General features: G+C 39.1%; 2 protein-coding genes across 2 annotated transcripts; both read left to right on the top strand.

Moving 5' to 3' along the window:
* The first annotated feature begins 4011 nt into the window (after positions 1 to 4011).
* LOC115919896 (transcriptional regulatory protein AlgP-like) lies at positions 4012 to 8194 on the top strand. The gene is made up of 5 exons (XM_030974502.1): positions 4012 to 4111; positions 5361 to 5515; positions 6276 to 6368; positions 7379 to 7516; positions 7943 to 8194. Exons 1-5 carry the CDS (start codon positions 4012 to 4014, stop codon positions 8192 to 8194), a joined length of 738 nt encoding a protein of 245 aa, XP_030830362.1.
* On the top strand, positions 8195 to 19681 carry LOC574582 (disks large-associated protein 5). Its single transcript, XM_030973987.1, has 11 exons — positions 8195 to 8290; positions 9847 to 10039; positions 10859 to 10917; positions 11409 to 11544; positions 12108 to 12209; positions 13298 to 13446; positions 14003 to 14163; positions 15325 to 15423; positions 16070 to 16283; positions 16716 to 16981; positions 17627 to 19681. The coding sequence occupies exons 2-11, from the start codon at positions 9888 to 9890 to the stop codon at positions 17729 to 17731; spliced, it is 1443 nt and encodes a 480-aa protein (XP_030829847.1). The 5' UTR covers positions 8195 to 8290; positions 9847 to 9887; the 3' UTR covers positions 17732 to 19681.
* Positions 19682 to 20751: the final 1070 nt, after the last annotated feature.

The raw sequence follows: 20751 nt of genomic DNA, 5'->3' as shown, positions 1-20751 counted from the left end.
TAATTATGAAAAAATAAAATTCCAATTAAAATTCCCGTAATGGCGATAGATGTATACTGATTTATCTTATACATTATATATGAAAAGCAAATTCACTGAGAACTTGCCCTAAATCACAAAATTTAATTAATAAAGAGTTTTTTTTTTTGGCCAAAAATGGCACTGCCACTAACTGCCCACTTCCGTACGCGAAATCTCTCAAAATTGAACCCGGCCGGGGCGGGAAGGGCATCATTAGCACTGGTATGTTCTATCGCTGAAGGGTGTGGGCCTCTGGAGTTGTCAACATTCAATCACAAATTACATAACTTTCCGATAATACCACACTTTAAGGTGGTCCCTACCGGTCTCATAGTTCATTTCATAAGAACAGCACAAATAATCGCTCATACACGGTCAAAATTGCACTTTCTACTGAGCTGAAAGGTGATTTGAAGGCAAAGACAGATCGGGTTGACTGTGATTCTGATGTCAGAAGCTTCGTAAAGTTTTCCAAATAAGGTAAGTGCTTATAAATATTCATGAGAGGTGAATCACAAATAAAGAAAGTGAAATTCATCCGCCCCTCGTATTGGCACACACTGCACAAAAGCACGTTCGCTGGTGACAAAGAGTCCAATGCAGTGAGAGGGTGATTTTGCAATATCGCCCTCACGCGGTCAATAGGGAACCTACCTAGATCTAGATATTTTCTAAATTCTAAGAAAAAAGTTTGAGAAAAGTCAAAATCCGCCGAAAAAGAAACAAATGAAATAGATCTAGAGTCTAGACTAGATCTATCTAGGCCTAGGGTCTAGACCTAGTCCTAGGCAAATGCAATCATTTTTTACCTTTAACACGTAGTGCAATGCTAGCTCGGTCAATACGCATTACATTGACTCTCTAGTCTATGGCTTAGACCGAAAGCTTCAGTCTCTAGATACCGTCGGTTGTTCCACTGAGACTACGTCTGGCTCCACTAGACCTCCGGTTATAGAGACTGAACGATCGCCCATGCCAACCTATGTTGAGGATATTACGGCTAGATTTTAGCCGTTAGGCCCCTCCCACAAACATGAACAAACTTGCCACGGCCGTATTGTTATGCCCCCCCAAATCCCCCAAAATGTCATTTTACCTCGTGCATATCCAATTTTACATTAGGCCTAGGCTATAATACATCGGTTCCACTTACTAACTTGATTGAAATAATCCGTTTAAAAACTGTGCGCCATCTACACGTTCGTAATGGCGTTATCACAGTTTTTCCTTCATAATCATTTTTGCCTTCGGCGTAGACTAGAAGGAATGAGATTGACAGCAGCGAGAGTTTAACACGGCTTGCAAGATTTTCAACATGGATGTCGATTTTGACCCATAATTTCCTTAAAAGGGACCATTAAACGGATTATTTCAATCAAGTTAGTAAGTGGAACCGATGTATTATAGCCTAGGCCTAATGTAAAATTGGATATGCACGAGGTAAAATGACATTTTGGGGGCATAACAATACGGCCGTGGCAAGTTTGTTCATGTTTGTGGGAGGGGCCTAACGGCTAAAATCTAGCCGTGATATCTTCAACATAGGCTGGCATAGGCGATCGTTCTGTCTCTATAACCGGAGGTCTAGTGGAGCCAGACGTAGTCTCAGTGGAACAACCGACGGTATAGAGACTGAAGCTTTCGGTCTAGTCTATGGCTATGCTTTGCTGGAGTGACGAGAGAGAGAGTATCATAACAAATAGTCTAGATCTGAAAACTTGACAAGTGACAGACTTGACAGAGTAAACTCAACAGTGGGTGAGTAGGCTAGGGGCGCTGGTCAGAGAATGAGGATCGTCTGCATTTTTTTTTTCTTCAGCGCTCTGCGGGTGAAGGGTTCCCAATCTGTGGGTTGGCAATTAATGTGAAAAGAGATTACGCGTAATAAAATAGCCCCAGTTTCCTGTCTACTTTCATGGGTTGCCCATCTTCCCCGGATTTTATCATTCATTATGTTAAAGTCTCTGTGCAAAGTGAATGTAAAAAGCATCGAGGAGGATCATCGCTGAATCCGTTTTTTGCATCGCCAACGCGCGGATCGGAAATAAGTAAGGCTGCGAGGGGTAGTCGAATGCTCGAGTACCCGCACGGTTGACAACTACTCGGGTACGATTTCTCGTACCCGAATATTCGGCCGCAAAAAAAAAAAAAATTAAAAAAAAAAATTTCCAGGCCCACGCTTACCCGTGCCAGGGAGAGCGGCATCCGCTGGCATGGTACTATCGGTAAAAATGTTTCCCAACTCAAGCACTTTCAAACTCACCTTTCAGAAACTGGGACCAAATGTCCAGATTTCTGTTCGGACTTGGAGCAAATGGATTATTCTGCCATCTTTGGTTTTTAAAACAGCATTGTTTACTGTTATTATTCTTTTTAAATCGGCGCCTTCAACTGCAACTCAAAGTAAAGTTGCATGCATTTTCAGCGAGGGACCTGAGAAACTGCCGAGGGTATGGTAGTGGCAAAAAAGAAAAAAAAAAAAAATTTAAAAAATTTAAAAAAATTAAAAAAAATTAAAAAAATTTAAAAAAACATGGCGTCCGAATATTCGAGTATTCGCCTGTGAGCCTGGGAGTGTACTCGGGTACCTCATTACACTGTTGAGCACAGCCCTAGAAATAAGAATCGTCCGCGAAAATGAGGACGATTCTCATTTTTTAGTACGCGTCTGCTCAAAGACAAAGCCAACTCAAAGTTTGATCTCAAGTTTTAAAAAATCAGTCTTGACTCTAGCCTGGGCCTTTGGCTCTATTAGATGGGAGTAATGTATCATCTTGTATCAGGCGTAGCAAAGATAAGTTGAAGGTATTATTGAATCAGTGCAAAAAAATACACAGGGGCTCAGGGCGAAATAGCCCCTGAAATGCCCAAAAGAGAAAATCAGAAAAGAGCCCCCTTAAATTTGCATAGAGTTCAATGCAAAACAAATTTTAGAATGTTATTTTCATGCAGGCAAGGTTGAAAAGTAGCCCCCGAAAAATAAATATTAATTTTTTCCCTGTATTGAATCCCTTGACATTTTTTTCGGTTTGATTTAGAAAAAATAATTATTGGAAAGAAAATAGATTTAATTTTCATATCCTATAACAATAATGTAAATCATTGTATTAAAAACATATCAATATAAGGACTTACAGTCAGCTATCTACTCTCCATTTTTTGTTTATAAACTACTGCGCAAGTGCGCATGAGATCGGCTTTATTGGCAGTCACACACAAACTGCATTGCGTAACCTCCCTTCACTAACCTGTACAACGTACTTCATTCTCTGTATAGAGGCGCTCAGTGGAGCAAGATGTAGTTTAAAAGGAATAATTATTGATTTCAGAGACAGAAGCTTTTGGTCTAAGTTATTACTGTGCTTTGAGTCAAAGAATTTTTAAAAAATATTTTGTCTTTTGACACTTTCAGGTAAAGTCTCGGCCATGGGCGTAAATCCTTACGTAATACCTATTGTTCAGGGGGGGGGGGATGAATGAATAGATCACCCCCCCCCCCCCCCCTGAACAATAGGTATTACGTAAGGATTTACGCCCATGGTCTCAGCTAAACACATCCCTGAATGAAATATACTGATTTTTTTTGTTTAGAGATTGAGAGTCAGATATAAAGAGCTGTCAAACATTGTCAACTAAACCAGAGACTATTCTTAATCAAATGACAAAAGTTTAGATCAAGTTTATGATAGATTTAATTCTACATGACATGCATGCATTATGCATCATGATTCTTTTCCCTCATCGATTATTTCCTGGACCCACATGGAATTGTTAGATTTTGATCATTTACTTTTGTAGGTGTACCATCTTTTCCCCAAAAAATTGTTATTTAGGTCTACTTCTGACTGCGTACTAATACAGTGATAATGGACAGAGCAGACTATTTCAAGAAGAAGGGCTCCACCGTGGATGCCAAGTTTGCCCCGGCTGCACAGAAGATCCATCGACCAGAGGAGTGTGAGGGGGATGGGCTTCATGGATAACAGAACAATGGGAAACCTGGAGGGGTTAGCATTCTCCCCAGTCAAGGAAGATCGATCAAAAGCAGCCATGCCACCACCAACGGCAGCTCCTCTCAAAGCCAAAAAGGGTAAGAAAGAAAGGTGATCGAGGGTTGGCATTTACTTGGTAATCTTCAAGCTGTTCTTGGTTAGTAAGCAAATAACTACCGTTGGTGAAGGTGATGGGACAAACTGTCACTTCCGAGTCGATCTGGATGTAGCTATCTTTCCGAAGCGAAGCTGAGGAAAGATAGCGTATACATTCTGATCGACGAGGAAGTGATAGTTTGCCATCGCCTGAAACCAAAAGGTGATTATTTGCTTTATATTCCACATCTAAAACAATTTAACTACAACAAGAAAAGGACGTGTATGCATCTACATGAAAGACATCAGGCCCAAATTCACACCAAAAAAGGTAAAAGTTTAACACAACCCCTTGAGGGTATGGTGCGCGCATGTGTTTGCTTTAATTGCGCTCATTGGTAATGCGCGCTTAATTACGCCTGTTTTAGTGCGCTTTTGGATGATCTTCAGTGAAAGTGCGTTGCCCTTTGTAGATAGTACCTCTATCTTGAGTAAAAGTGCGTTGCCCTTTGTAGATAGTAGTACTATCTACAAAGGGCAACGAACTTTTTGCTTCTCCCATCAATGATGGGCGAACTATCTTTGATCACGTCATTCACGTGATTTACTTATGACCAATCGTAGAGCAAGATTCTTAGTATGTGGAATATAATACTTTATACATACATGTAATATCAAACGTAAGGAAGCGAGGGTTGGATATCCTCTACCGTTTTTGGCTTATGTGAATATTTTTAGATTCATTGACAGCTGAAAATCTCATGCAATTAAAATACATTTGAAAATAATGACTAGGGTGTTGGGTAAATGTGTATAGTTTATCAAGTTTAGTGTTTACGACAGTCTACATCAATACAAGCAAACAACAGCCAATCATAATCAGTAATCATTTCTCTTAATTTAAATACATGTGAAAATAATAATGGCTGTCTCATATGTTGTGCAAAAAAAGTATTAAAATATATCAATTTCTTGTTTAGTGACTGAACAGGTCCCTATTTTTTCTTGATACTTTAACATTAGGTACAGAAATTCTTTTCAACCTTTGTCCAATTTTTTTCTGAACCTCATTTAATATTTTTCTCTGCTTTTCTGTCTGCCAATTAAGCCAACTTTATTTGAAGGTCCTCTTTAAAAACAGTGCCACAATGTCAAGATTGGACAAATCCGTCCACCCCCTCCACACCCCCACAACCCCTTCCTCAACTTCATCATGGATTGGAATACATGTACAATCCCCCTCTTTTCTAGGTCCCGGTAATGGAGCAAACAACAAGTCCTCTTCGGCCCCCTCAGTCAAGGCTGCCGTTCCAGCATCTGCTACGAGCAGGAGAGACAAACTCAACAAATGGAAAGAGGAAAAAGAACTGAAAAGAAAACAGATGGCTAGTAAAGCCAAACCACAGGTAAGTTATTTGAAATGCCAGTCAAAAAGTTATATACGAACAAAGGTGATTCTCCCTAAACTCTGTGAGTGAATGGCAAGCGCTGATAACATCTTGGAGTTAAACAGATATATCCATTACGCACACAGCTAATCACAACAGTGGCATCTCTATGTAATTACTGAATTATGATAATAAATAATACTTTGATTTTATTTACCCAGGATAACTAGCCACATCAGTAATTACTTCTGCTTTTACTGTACGCCCTGCAATTATTATCACTCATTTCAGACATCTGGGTGCATGGAGAGGAGAAAATGTGGACAAAACACCCTATTCAATGATGATCGAACCATGGACTTCTTGTAAGAGGTCGAGATCCTTCACAAATATACCTCAGTGCTCCCATTGTACTATTATGCACTATATGATGCAGAAAATTTGTGAAGCATACTACACTTATGATTCATTTTGCCCCACCATATTTCAATGCATTGCCTCATGTCTGAATGAGTCTTACTCTTAACCCTAAAAAGGGTGCCCCCCCCCCTTTGGGGGTGTGGGCAATGCTGTCCTTCATTCAGTAAGTTCAGTTGTTACTCAATTTAATATTATTATGTTTTTTTTTACATTTGGCAGACATGCTTATACCATGTGTAGCTTCAGACTTTAATGTAAACAATTGGTACAAACTGAGAACAAAACCCCAAAATTATAAACTGTTCATCATTTACTACAATGAATTTTACCATTTTTGATGATCTGACTTGACTTGCAGGTGTTCAAAGTGTCGAAGCTAGACCACAAAGAAGACGCAAATCTGTTCATGTCTTCAAAAAACAAGACCAAGTCTGCAGCCAAACCAGCAGCAGTGAGTATAGAGTGTCTCATGAAATGGAAACTTGAAATCGCACCCTCAATCTTTCTTTTATTTTTGTTATATTTCTTTTATTTTGTGAGACCAAGTAGTATTCATTTTATGTCTGTATAGAAGAATTGGAATTAGAATATCATAGTAGAAATGTCCTCCTGAAAAGGATTGCTCTTTAAATGCCCTTATATCAGACAGGAGACTAGAAACAACTATGAAATTGAACCAATTAATTTTCACGCTAACATATGAGTGTAGTCCCATATACCCATTTCTGTGTGCCTGTAACTTTCAGCAAGATTGAGTCCATTTCTCCTGATGTTGCTGATTCCAAAACCTCACATTAGACACCATGTACCTGTTTCACAAAGCCTTTTTCCAATGACAAATGACAAAAATCATTGACAAATTTGCTGATATTCAATCAGAAGCAAGGATTTCACTAGCTTATAATATTAAACAAAAACTCTCATTTGGCACTGATGACAAGTTTTGTGAAAATAGGCCCAATGCAGTTCTTATGTTCTATATAATCAATCTTTCCTAATTGCATCCAGACAGTCATTTCATGAAATGTAATAGCATGACCAGAACTCAAATTTATCTTTAAAGGTAAAGACCAGTAATGGTCATGCGATTGCATTGTGAAGAAACGTTGTGGAATCGATCAGAAAAGGTTGATCATCTAGCATCTAGCATCTGCAAGGTTCTGGAATCATCAAAATGATAAGAAATTTGGCCCATTCTTCGTAAAGTTACAAGCACTATACACAGAAAGATGTATATGGGACTACCCTATCTCTCTCACACGACCATGAGAGAAATAAATTTACCAAATATATGAATTAGTAGGCGGTTTCCCGGCAAATTTTTTATCATCATGTATTAGTCAAAACATATTCTTTCACATGATTGGTAATGAGAGCTTCCATTTCATTTTTTGAAATTGGGGCGTTACCAATACTGGTCTTTACCTTTAACATTAACCTTCTCATTACATTTCATTGTAGAAACCTGTCAGCAAACCTGTTAGCAGACCAGCACCAGTACCTCAGAGGTCTACAAGGTCATCTACAAGGTCATCAGCAAAGCCACCAACCAATGGAGTGAAGGACACCTCAAGGACAAGAGCTCCTGTCAAGAAAGTTGTAAGCAATGAATGTGTGTGTGTGTGTGTGTGTGTGCGTAATTGGATTTTTACAGACGCATATTAATGAGAAATGATCATTTACATCTGGCACCAACATCTTAACTCACTATCTGAAAGACTTGACCATAAGAAGAGACCTTTTTTTGGGGGGGGGGGGGGGGGGGGGGTCTCGAAATTTGAAAAATTGACATTTTGCTCCGTTGGGGGGGGGGGGTAAGGTCTACTTTTTTAGGTCAGCCATTGGCACAATTTTTTTTAAAATAATTTATTAATTTCCTTCAAAATACACACATAAAACATACCAAAGGAAGGGGGGGGTTCAACCCCCCTCCCCCCCCCCCCCCCCCCTGCGTACGCGCCTGCTTCAGGGAGTGTTGTATCTCACATATGATTACCATCTCTTTCTTTACCCACCACCCCCCAGGAACCTGCCCCATCAACCAGAGCCAGGAGAGGGCCCCCTCCTCCTCCTACTTCCAAACCAGCATCATCAAGAATGCCAAGCACAAGAACAACAGTCTCAACCAACCGTGCCCCGCCCACGACCAGGCAGTCGGCACGCCTGGCAACCAAGCCAGCCCCTCCCCAGAGCAAGACTGGTCGCACCACCAGGGGGGCCAAGGTGGAGAAGCCTGCTCCAGTTGTGAAGAAAGCCGCTCCAGTGGTTGAGAAGTAGCTCCAGCAGTAGAGAAGGAGGAGGAGACTGTAGAGGAGGAGATTGTAGAGGAGGAGAATGTAGAGTTAGAGGTGGAGCCTGCAAAACCAGTTATTGGTAAGTATTTTGTTTTTTATATGTTATTTTATGCTTTCCCCTATTCCTTCAGTCCATTGTGAAGGCATATCAAAGGATCGACAAGTCTAGAGTGTCAGCAATAATATCAGCAGTTTGGTAGGGTCCCGCATCACTCACTCATATTACTCAAAGATAACGCTTAATATTTAACCCTATCTAGCCCGGGCTATTTTGAAACTGCACAGCCAAGGGGGGGGGGGGGGGGGGGGGGGGGGGGGGGGGGGGGGGGGGGGCTTCTAAGGCCCCCCCCCCCCCCCCCCTATGATCTCGGCCGTGAAACGACCGATCGCCACGAAAATTTGTGAAGTGTATAAAATACTATGGTAATTTGCATATTTATGGTAATTTATGCAAATAAGGTCATCAAATTCACATTTTTTGCCCATAAATCAGACATTATTCATATTTAAGCATTCTTTCTCACTACATATATTTGTTAGACCATTTGGAATAATAATACAACACAAAAAAAATGAAAAACCAGGGTTATTCCTTATGTTATCTATTGTTTTGATAATTTCTTATGTATTTCTTTGTTTTTTTAACTTATTTATTTTATTTTTTTTGTTGTTTTATTTCATTTACAACTATAATTCAACTATTTTTGACCCCAAAATAAACTCCTTAACTGTAAACAAGACCAAATAACCAATGTTTTATCTCTTTATTTGAAAAATGAGATTTCCATATGTTTTGTACACAAATCACAAAAATGAGCGATTTTCGGGCTGACATGCAAAGACAAAAGGACATGTGACTTCGTAATGGTAGGTACGATTTTCGAAAAATTCTTTCAAAAGATGCGCAAGACTCGAAAGAAAAAAGTCACAAAATTTTAGTGCAAGATTTTCTTGCGTTAAAAAATTATTGCAAAAACTGACGAGGGGGGCTTCTAAAGCCCCCCCCCCCCCCCCCCCCCCGGGCTAAATAGGGTTAAGGTCCTTTTAGTCTGCTCTTATCTCCTGTATCTGAAGTAAAGGCTATGTTATTTTGGTGATCTCTCAAGCCAGGGGAATCCTATCTCCATCCAACTCTCCTCTCCCCCTTTTTACTATAATATTCCTTGAATAAATCATCATATAATCATTGAATCCTCACAATTACATACATGTATAACAATTCTACATTGTATGATAATCAGGGGGAAAAATACTTTAAAAATGTCGGGGGCTACTTTTCAAGCTTGCTTGCATGAAAATAACACTCTTTATTTTTTTTGCATTGAACTCTATGCAAATCTTTTGGGCTCTTTTATGACTTTCGGGGCTCTTTTTAGCATTTAGGGGGCTTATTCGCCCGAGCCCCCATGTTTTTTTTTCTCGAAAATGTCTGATTTGAACAAAAATGCTGCTCTGTTGTGAATTTTGTACAAATGATGCATACGGCCGCTAGAGGCTATAATGTCATGAAGAAAATTTATACAAACATATCACGGCAAGTATACAGGGGGGAATGGATTTTGCATATTTTTGACATACCAGGGGCCCTATTCCATATTCATGTAATTTGTTATATTCTTTTATCTCCCCTCTCAGACGAGGCCACATTCAACATAAACAATCAGAGAGGATCGTCAATGCTAGCAGAAACCTTTGGTCGACCAGAAGGATTCACATTCAGTATGGCTGTACCAGATCTCCCGTTCACACCCATCAGCCCAGCTAGTGCATCAATCTTCCTCTTCCCTACTGCAAAGTCCAACACAGCATTAACACCCTCTCAGCGAAGGTGAGCTCATATTTTCATCCTATTTTTGTAAGTGTTAAAGGTGGTCTCACAAAGGAGTCCAACGTCCCCTTTACTACCATCACATCAGCCCAGCTCACACATTAATCGTTCTCTACTGCAAAGCCCAACACAGCACTAAGCCCTTCTTTGAAGGTGACTTTAGCTTCGCTTCTGTTCAATGCATCGGTTATAATTTTTAAAATTGATGTTAAGGGTGATTTCATGTAGAGGTCCGGATCTCATTTCACTCCTGTTAGTTCAGATAGTGCATCATGTTGACTTGTGTTGATCTTTTGACTTTTTTGTTTATTTGTTTTTTATTTTACATCATTTTTTGTATTACTTTTGTTCTACCTGCTAAGCTTCAACCCTAATAAAAAACCCTCCAAAAGCAATGACATTTGTGACATCATCATGCCAGTCATTCATCAGTCAGCTAGATGAACAAAAGACATTGGTATGTACCTTCCCATCAACTGACCACCTGTTCACAAAAGACAGTGGTATGTCCTCACCCACTGAGTAACTTATTGCATTTGCATTGCATGTTGTCATATGGTATAGCCCATTGAAACCCTTCTCTTCATGGCATTGCTTGGAGATTTCTGACATAGCAACTTCTTAAAAATGTAATTGAATTATGTTAGTGGGCATTGTATAAAAACATGCAATGCTATTGAGAGCAGGTTGTCAGTTGATGGGAAGGGACATACCAATGTCTTTTGTTTGTGTAGCTGACTGATGTAAATCTTCATGTAAGTCATGTTTAAACTTTCCTAGTAATGTAAAGTCAATTCTATTCTCAATAATACCATGTAGATGCTCCACTCCATACTCACTGAGACCACTGAGATCACTAGGCAAGCAGCAAGAACAAGGTTAGTTGTAGGGGTACAGCATAGGCTGCCAGAATACATAGCAATGGAAAGAGTCACAACAATTTTCTTAAGATGAAGAGGAGAGGATATCTGCAACATACTTGTTGTTTGGCAAGTCCACAACAATTGGACTCTTGCTGTTCCATATTTTTTACCAAGTATTGTGGAGTTCTGAACATGAATTAGCATCAGCTGGGCCCTGTTTTATATAACTTGTTATCAATAACAAGTTACAGAAGCTGTTACAAGCTACTATAGAATCAAGGCATTTGATTGGCTGGCAGCAAATTTGTCATCGATATTTAGGGTTCACATCCCTTCCTGTTGCATTTAGACAATGCCTTTTTTTTTTATCTGAAGGCACCTCTCTCAATGCAGTTTATCAGCTTGGCCCAAACCAGCGTAGCACTTTGAAGAGACATTAATAATTGTAAACCACAGAGTACTTTTGCAAGATGATGTGAATAAAGATTTTCTTTTCTGCATTTCAGGACCTATTCCTCCACAACCAATCTTGACAGAGGTGGAAGATTTCGCCATGGAAACGGACACAAGTAAACCTGTAGAAACAGAAAGTGATGTGAAACCAGAGACAGAAAATAAGCCAGAAACTACTGAAAATGAGAGGTAGGAGGAACTTTTGGATGGTAGCTTATAATAGACCTGACATTGAATTGATCTCTTAGCTGCATGATAACTGTCTCAACATTGTATAAATGTGGTATCAATATGCATCAGAAATGAGGCTAAAAGAGAATGAAAAAAATTGTTGTTTGGAAGAAAATCATGAAAATATTGTGGGGAGAAAGATTGTTAGCATGTCTCTTTTCTCTAGCATATAAACTTCAACTAAAGCTAGAATTTCGTATTCTGGGCAGCGTTTTGACAGTACAAGTTCAAGTTCGCCGACATCCCATTGAAAGGTGTGTATTAAAATTTACAGACATTTCAATGGGATGTCGTCAAAATTGTACTTATGATGGTTCTGTGAAACAACGCCAGGTTAACATTGTAATTTTAACCCTCTCTTTCTCTGATTTTGATTGTAGATGTTGATAAACAGGGAAAGGAATTTTTAAACAAAATATTTAGGTACAGCAATTATTGGAGATAGAAATTCACTGAATATGTAGTTTAGATGTTTTAGCTTTCTCATTGCTGTGGGAACTGATTGATTTCTTTGCCTTCAGGACACCTGTGCCTCAGGAAGAGGTCGCTATGGAAACGGAAGACACTGCAAAAGCGGAAACGGATGTACAAGGAGAAGCTGTGACAGGAGAGCCAGTAGAGAGGTAAGAAGTCAGCTAGGCAGTTCTTAACCTGTTGACTACAGCATTGTCAAAGTCCCATAGGCTTGATACAGGGACCACCTGGTGTCGTAGGCAAAGGGTTAATTAAACTCAGTTTGATAGTTTACAAGACCATCCCTAAATGAAGAATTTTCTCTGTCTAGAAGGCCTGCAACATGCCACAATTTCAAATGATATATTCATGATATAGCAATCTCAACGAGGAAGGTTTTACTGTTTAAAGATGAAGTTGAATTCTGGTCATGCGATTGCATTGTGAAAGAAACAGTGTTTTGACCAGAAAAGGTTAATCATCTAGCATCTAGCATTTGCAAGGTTCTGGAATCATCAAAATGATAAGAAATTTGGCCAAGTCTTGGTAAAGTTACAAACACTGTACACAGAAAGATGTATATGGGACTACACGAACATGTGGCGTAAAAAACCTACCCCCCCCCCCCCCCCCCCCCCCCCCCCGAGTTTTACAATGTTACATGACACATTTAGAATATGAAGGCATTTGAAGAGCCATGCTTTTCAGGGAACATGTCTTATCTGATGTTCTTCCACACTTGCATAATAAGAAGGATAAAGTTTACAAATTATTTTTCACCTCTTCCCAGAACTCAACCTTCTCTTTAAAGATGCATAGTAGTGGGCTCTCGTGGGGAATTTGACACCGTCCAAGTATTTACCGAATTATGGGTGTTGTCAATCATCAGGATTAGCCTTCTGTTTTATGACCAATGGGCCTTATGTAGTGCTCTGACTTTTCCCTCATCCGAAGACTCTCTGAGAGACTAAGGGGTATTTCTTGATTGGCCTATGGGTTTGCTGTGTGCAGACTTGTACACCATTAATGGTATTTCTACCAAGTCTGGTGTAAGAAATTATGGCCTTCTGCACATGGAAACCAACAATCCACTCCCTTTATATTTGTATTTCTAATCATAATGAGATTCCAGGTTAGAATCCATCGAGTCATCGATGGGATTGTGCAAAAGGCTTCAGAGTAGATTTGTGCACAATCCAAACTCAATAACAGATCCCATTTTACGACTCCTCTTCTCCTTTACCTTTGTTTTCTTCAGGAAACCCTCAGAAAGCACAGATGCCTCACCAGTGCAGGAAAAAGATTTGCAGTACTTCAAGAACCTGGTATCATCAGAGACGACAAGACTGCTTGATAGGTGCAGCATCTGGGAGACTATCATGTCTGACAACAAACTATCAGAGGAAGGTAAAGCTTTATGTCCATCTGGTTTTCTTTTGTTTTCGTTATATACACTAAGACCTTGTTCAGATATGATGCTGCAAACCTGCGACCGTTTCTTTAAGTTGAGTAAAGTTAAATACGCTTGACATTTCCCATCTAATAACCCAGAGCTTATTTGATATGCCCAGGAACTTTGTTGTACGCAGTTGCCATTAATTTACACTATAAAAACAAAAAGTTTTTGTTTGCGGCGGTTTACTACGTCATATCTGGACGACCTTTACGAGTACACAGTTGATAAGGTTTATAAGCTATTATTTCATCTACATCCTATTACAGTTGTATAAACTGTTGGGTTAGTATTCAACTAAAACTGAAAGTAAGCTCACTACAAAGTCAAGTTCAACAGAGGAAGTTAGACAGAGGTCTTAGCGATCCCTTTGTTTAATATGACTTTAGCCTTTGTCTTAGGTTTAAGTGAATTAGAAGAATATATGAGCCTTGATCTCTATGTAGTAATATTGGAAGAATCTCCAGTTGTTTTGAATACCTTCTGCATCCCCTTTGTATCTTTGTTCAGTGCTTGGCGAGATCCGCAGCTCCATCGGTAAGGCCAAACTCCTGATAGACCAGCGCTTCAAGCAGTTCCTAGGCCTCGTCAAGAACTGTGAATTTGGACTCGGTGAGAAGGTCACCCACTGCTCTGACCTAGAAGGATTCTGGGAAATGATCTACTTCCAGGTCAGTGACACTCACTTATCAATCTTACACTTGTTTTTATGCCTCCGTTACGAAGTAGCCGGAGGCATTATGTTTTCGGGTTGTCCGTCCGTACGTACGTACGTCCCGTTCTTGTGATCGCGTTATCTCAAGAACCGATTGATGGATTGCTGCCGAACTTAGGTCATGTATGTTACTTGCAGAGTCGATGAACTGATTAGATTTAGGGGTCATGAGGTCAAAAGTCAAAGGCCACAGCACACATTATGTATGCAAAAACAGCTTGTGATCGCGTTATCTCAAGAACCGATTGATGGATTCCTGCCAAAATTAGGTCATGTATGTTACTTGCAGAGCCAATGAACTGAGTAGATTCTTGGTTCATAAGGTCAAAGGTCAAAGATCATGGGCTCATTATGATGCAAAAATAGCTTGTGAACGCATTCTCATTAGAACTGACAGATGGATTACTATTTAACTCAGGACATCTTGCAGAGCCAATGAACTGAGTAGATTTTAGGGTCATGAGGTCAAAGATCAAAGGGTCATATATGTATATGAGAAATTGCTTGTAATCACGATATTCTGAGAACCTGTCAATGGATTACAATTGAACTTGAATTCGAAAAATTTCTTCTGTTTTGGTTTGTAAAATTGCTCTATGACGGAGGCATCATTTTCGACTGCGCGCAGTCGAATTCCATCTAGTTTTATAGATATAAGTGTATTGAAATTAGTATACCGGTAGGTTAAGGAATGACAGAAATCAACATTGACTGTGGAACACAGGAAATGTAACTAGTTCAATCCGGTCGAAAAACAGCATAATAATCTGGAGTGTTATGTTGTGTGGTATATTTTCTGTCTTCCTTCCCCCCTGTATCCAAATATTTTAAATTTTGGTCAGTTTTCTTTTTCTCCCTGTTTTTCTCTTTTACTCTGTCTCTTGAGCCCCCCCCCCCCTCTTTCTCTCTCTCTCTCTGTGTCTCTCTCTCTTTCTCTTGAATCCTCATATTTCTTGTCTCTGTTCTGGCCCTATTTTTTTCATTTGATCTGATTTTTAATAACACTCTCTCTTGCTCATGATATTATCTTTTTTAATTTCCTGTATGATATGTTAATTAAAGCTCTGTGAATTTCGGAAAATGCTAACGATTAAAATGATCTGAAACACTCTTACAGGTGGAGGATGTAGATACTTTATTCAAGGAACTTGAGAAGCTACAGGCTAATAACTGGCAGAGAGAGGAGAAGAAGGTCGACAAACCAAAGATCATCAAGGTAAGATTTATAATCAGGGGAAGTTAGTGGGTACCTGGTAGAAACATAATATCAGAGCTCAACGGCAGCCATGCTAAAGCTGGGGTAATAATATATTTGAACACTAGGATTGTAAACTGTGCATGACATGACACACTTGAGCACTTTTTCACGAGCTAACTTTTATTAGTGTGGATTAAAATAGCACTACATTATAATTAAAATGATAATAACTAGATTATATTGATAACAACACGTTTACTGTGCAGATATCCAGCCCAGAGGGTGCTCAAGGTGCCCACACAGTATATAATATTACCTTGGGTTTATCCCTCAAGCTTGTCTTAAGGTGAAAGCAATTAAGGAATTACTTGCTACCAGGTACTATTTACTGCATTTGGGTTTTGGGTTTCAAATAAAGATTAATAGCTTGCCAAAGGGCAGTAGCACTAGTGTTGCAGCTAGGACTTCATCTGTAAACAGTTTGACCCAGGGTTAAGGTTAGGGGTTTGGTAAGGGTAGGATATTGACTGCAGAGAAATTGACGCTTGAGCACGTGTTGTACAACAACAACAACAAAAACATATGATTGGTGTGTGCATGAATCCAAGATCTCTTTCTGCGGTAGCGTAATTTTGCCGTCCATTCTTTTGTTACCCTTTTGCAGAAGAAGAAGCCCGTTACCAAGAAGCTGGTCGGAGGTGAAGCTGCTGCTAAGCGTATTGCTGCAAGGGAGAGGCTCCTAGCCGCCAAGGCAGCGATGCAGGCCAAGGCAACGAGAAAGGCGGAGTCGGAGAAGGTGGTCTTTGAAGGAGGCTTCTTCAAGGTTGAGAGCCCGGCCAGGAAGGCCACTCCTGCCAAGACCAAGGAGCTCCGTGAAGGTATGTGCTTGAGGATTCCATTTTCTTACATTTAGTATTTTAAATAAATTTCACAAAGAATAAGAAGCAGAAGACATGTAAACAGGGTTCTTGCCGGTTCAACCAATATACTCTCCCAGTATCTTGAGTATTTTGCACAAAGGATAGGGTGCTTTATAAAATACTCTTTATTATTATTATTATTGTTGTTGTTGTTGTTGTTATTGTCATTATAATCATCATCATCATCATTCTCATCCTTCGCACTAATACCATGCATAAGGGACTTGGGGGAAAAATAGTAATGCTCATTCTTCCCCAAGAAGGGGACTTACATTGGTAATAAACAGGTAAAAATGCATACTTCAAACCTGGCTAATTGCCGTAGTCCTCCCAAACTACCCCTTAATGAAAATACATAGGTTCGTTAACAAATATTTGTGATTATTCCAGATGGACTTAGTCGTCAAGCTCTACAGAACAGGACCAACATCATGGCCAGTCCAGCATCCAATCTGCGTAGCCCAGCCCTACTAAAGAGGACCAACATCATGGCAAGTCCTGCATCTACTCTGTGTAGTCCAGCCCTGAAGAAGATGACCATCATGGCCAGTCCAGGATCCAATTTGTGTAGTCCAGCTCTACAGTCCAAGAGGACCAAGATGATGGAAAGTCCATTAACCAATCTCTGCAGTCCAATCAGGAGAAAGACCAGGAAGGTAAGACCAGATAATGAGGACCAAACATGTAGGACCAGTTCTGAAAGATAAGTTCAGGACTGCAAAGAAAGAATGTATCCAAAATGGAAGAGGACCAAATAAACTCTTAGTCCAAGAAAATATGACTAGAAAGATAGGTAAAGAACTAAATGACAATCTCTAAGAAGATCAAAGAGTTCTTAGACCATAAGAATTTGACTAACATTCTAGTTCTGGTTGATAGAAAGAGTCAAGAAAGATTGTAGATTGTAGACTAAAGATTTTATATAAAATCTGATGAGAAATTAAACAAAAAGTTATATTGATATGTATGTTGGAACCAGTTAAACTCTGAATCTGATACATGTATTTGTTTGTGTATACTATCTGAAAATCTAGCAGTATCTCTGGAATGCTGACAGTGATAAACAATTGACCCAAAGAGTGCTGTAAAGTCTGAAGCTTTGGCAATTTCTCAACAATGACTATTTTTATGGCAGAATGTTTTTGCAAACTGCAGAATTATAATTCTGTAGTTCAGTTGTTAGTATGTGGGCCATTTGCTTTACATTTTGTGAGTTCCTCTTTTTAAAGTAGCGTAACTGCATGTCTCCATAACATCCACTGAGACATTGTTTCTTTCAATCTTGATTGTCCTGTTAACAGAGTTCCATGGGCTTTGGATTGAGCAAGGCTGCATCCCTCTTCACACCTGAGAAGGATACCCCAGAGAAAGGAGCCCCGGTCCAGGATCTTATCTCATGGAACTGATAGATCTCACCTTGGCTGTCATCGTCATCATACCGCTTTGGTCATGTGACCATTTTGACCATGTGACTATCTTGAGGCAATCACCTGTTGCACATGAGTCTGACATTTCGGTAGATGGAAATCTAGATGCAATGAAGACAACAGTTTGATTAAAGAAACTGTAATGAGAGAATCATTCCTGGGTGAAAGGTGTCCAGCCCAGCCGTAATTGTCATCGTCGTGCCTTAGTCATGTGACCATCTTGATCATGTGACCAATCTTATGGAAGAGCAGCTGTTGCACATGAGACTGTACAGACAAGTCTATATACTGAAGGGAATATAATCAACTAAAACATTATGTAACAAATAAATCATCTGTGAATGATAAATGTCCAGTCTGCTTTGTCAACACTAGACCGCCTCAGTCACGTGACCATCATATGGTATCCTGTAGACACGCAGGGAATTTTAGATCTAATGAAGACAGCACCACTTAAGCAAGTAATGAGTGAGTCGTCTGGGACTGATACATGTCCAACCACTACTTATCACTTGTCTGTTTTATCTGAGCCATCTAATACCAGTATGAATACAATGTTAAGTACATGATTTAAAGCAGCCGCTCATTTCTATCATTTAGAGCATTGTGGGATTGCTAGGACCTGGGATTTTAGTGTTGGGGTCAAATATTCTGATCATGTGATCACTCCGATTTCTGGTTTCTCTCCGTTATGTGCACTCTATGGGAACGGCGTGAGTTTCTACTTAATTACATTATATGGTTAGCTTCCACTGAATTATCCTTCTAAAAGCAGGATAATTTTGCCCGTGAAGGCGTCACAGCTCTCACAGGCATTGTCCAGATAATAGCGGAGAAGCTAGTCAGTTTCTATTGGGCAAAATTTATCCTCTATCGGCTATATTAACGTAAAGCTTTTCATCCATGTCATCTTCTAACTTCCACTGACAATTTGAATATTTAGATATACAGGGATTGTAATCATTTGGTCTTGAGATTATATTATATTAAGGTTATATCATCATATTAAATGTAAATAGTTTTTAGATGCACTGTACTTTCACATAAGGAGGAATGTCTTGTATACATGTATTTCTGTATTTAAGTGCCCCAGAATCAAGCCAATAGTGAATTGCATTGACTTATAGACTAAATGTAGTTATAGGCCAAACAGAAAATCATATCAATGTTTACCTCAAAAGTGTTTGGACAACCGACATTGGACATACACATATACATGTTTATGCAAATTTGACAGGAAAAAGCCAAGTAAAATGTGCTTGAATTCATGTGATACTTAACATTGTGGTTGAAATTTTGTATCTTCCAACAGCTCACATCTTCCAACAACATAAGGTGCGTTCAATTAAAATGTGGTATACCCTTGAATCTTGTGTTTTTCTTTCTTTCTTTTCATTTCATGTACAAAAATGGCAAGATTGTGAGTGGGTGGAAAAAAAACAGGATCTAAATGCAACAACTTCATGTGTTCTCACTTGATATCTTTTTGTTATAAATACAGAAATGTGCTTTCTTCAGATAAAATGAGATTTTATCTTACCCCAGCAGTATAACAAGGCATATGTGAACAACTCTTAATATGGTCATCATGTCATGTGATCTAAAGTGTTTGTTCCAACTCACTAGTCTTGCTATTAATCATATAACAGTACTTTTAGGGGGCTTGAAATCTAACTACATTTTAAATGAAAAAAGTCTGAGTTTACTTTCTGCAATAATTGCAGCCTTAAATCGTAGGTGCATAATTTCATTGATATTGATCCAACATCCTATAGTATTTAGATCAAAGGTCGATCTTAAATTTGATTTGTTGATACATGTGTGACATACGTCTTTTTCTATTTTATGAACAAGAAATGTAAATATATACGATCTATGATTATGATACACCCAAAATGTAAATAAAAGAAATGATTAACACTGATAAAAGCTGTGTCCCGCCATTTGTTTTGTTTATGAACTTGTGTAAAAAAATAGTATTATTCATATGGTAAACTCTTCATATTAAAGTGGAATCTGTTGGGACTGCAAAAATAGTTTGAATTATGCAAAATACTACTTAGGTAGTGTAAATAACACATGCTTTGCATAATGTGGTAAAACAAAAAATATTTTGACTTGGGGGAAAATTGGATTTGTACGACAGAGTAATGCAGAGTTAACTGTTTTTCTAATTAAAGTTAAAGAGAAGGTTGAGTTCTGGGAAGAGGTAAAAAATAATCTGTGAGCGTTATCATTGTTATTATGCAAGGGTGGAAGAACATCAGATTAAACATGTTCCCTGAAAAGCATGGCTCTTCAAATGCCATCATATTCTAAATATGACATGAAACATCGTAAAAATCGGGGGGGGGGGGGTAGGTTTTTTTTCGCCATGTGCTTGTGTAGTCCCATATACATCATTCTGTGTACAGTGCTTGTAACTTTGCCAAGATTTGGCCAAATTTCTTATCATTTTGATGATTCAAGAACCTTGCAATACACTCGAATACTTATATACTAGATGATCAACCTTTTCTGATAGATTCCACACCGTTTCTTTCACAATGCAATCACATGACCAGAACTCAACTTTATCTTAAAGATAAAGTTGAGTTCTGGTCATGCAATTGCATTGTGAAAGAAACGGTGTGGAATCGACCCCCCCCCCCCTCCCCCGGAAAATTTGAAAAAGTGCCTTCCCCCCCCCCCCCCCCCAATTTTTTTTTTTTTTTTTAAATGGTACATCAAATACTGACTAAAGACTGCAACACACGTTTAGGCTCTGTAGGGCCCAATAGTGCAGCGTTTAGACTAATACAAATGTTAACATCTTCTCGCTCGGTCGCTATGCTCCTTCGCATAATATCCTTCAAAATGTACAAATAAATATATATAGAAGGAGGAAGGCCAGGAGGAAGAGAACTATAAAATGTAAATTATGACGTAAAGGAGGGCGGGGAGAGGGAAAAGAAAAAAAAATAAAGGTAGAGAAAAGGTAGAAAAGCAAGCCAAATCAG

The sequence above is a fragment of the Strongylocentrotus purpuratus genome, unplaced genomic scaffold, assembly GCF_000002235.5.
Source record: "Strongylocentrotus purpuratus isolate Spur 01 unplaced genomic scaffold, Spur_5.0 spur5_scaffold_7, whole genome shotgun sequence".
Classification (NCBI taxonomy): Eukaryota; Metazoa; Echinodermata; class Echinoidea; order Camarodonta; family Strongylocentrotidae; genus Strongylocentrotus; species Strongylocentrotus purpuratus.
Note: the sequence above shows the minus strand (reverse complement) of the source record. Positions and strands in the feature narration are given on the sequence as shown.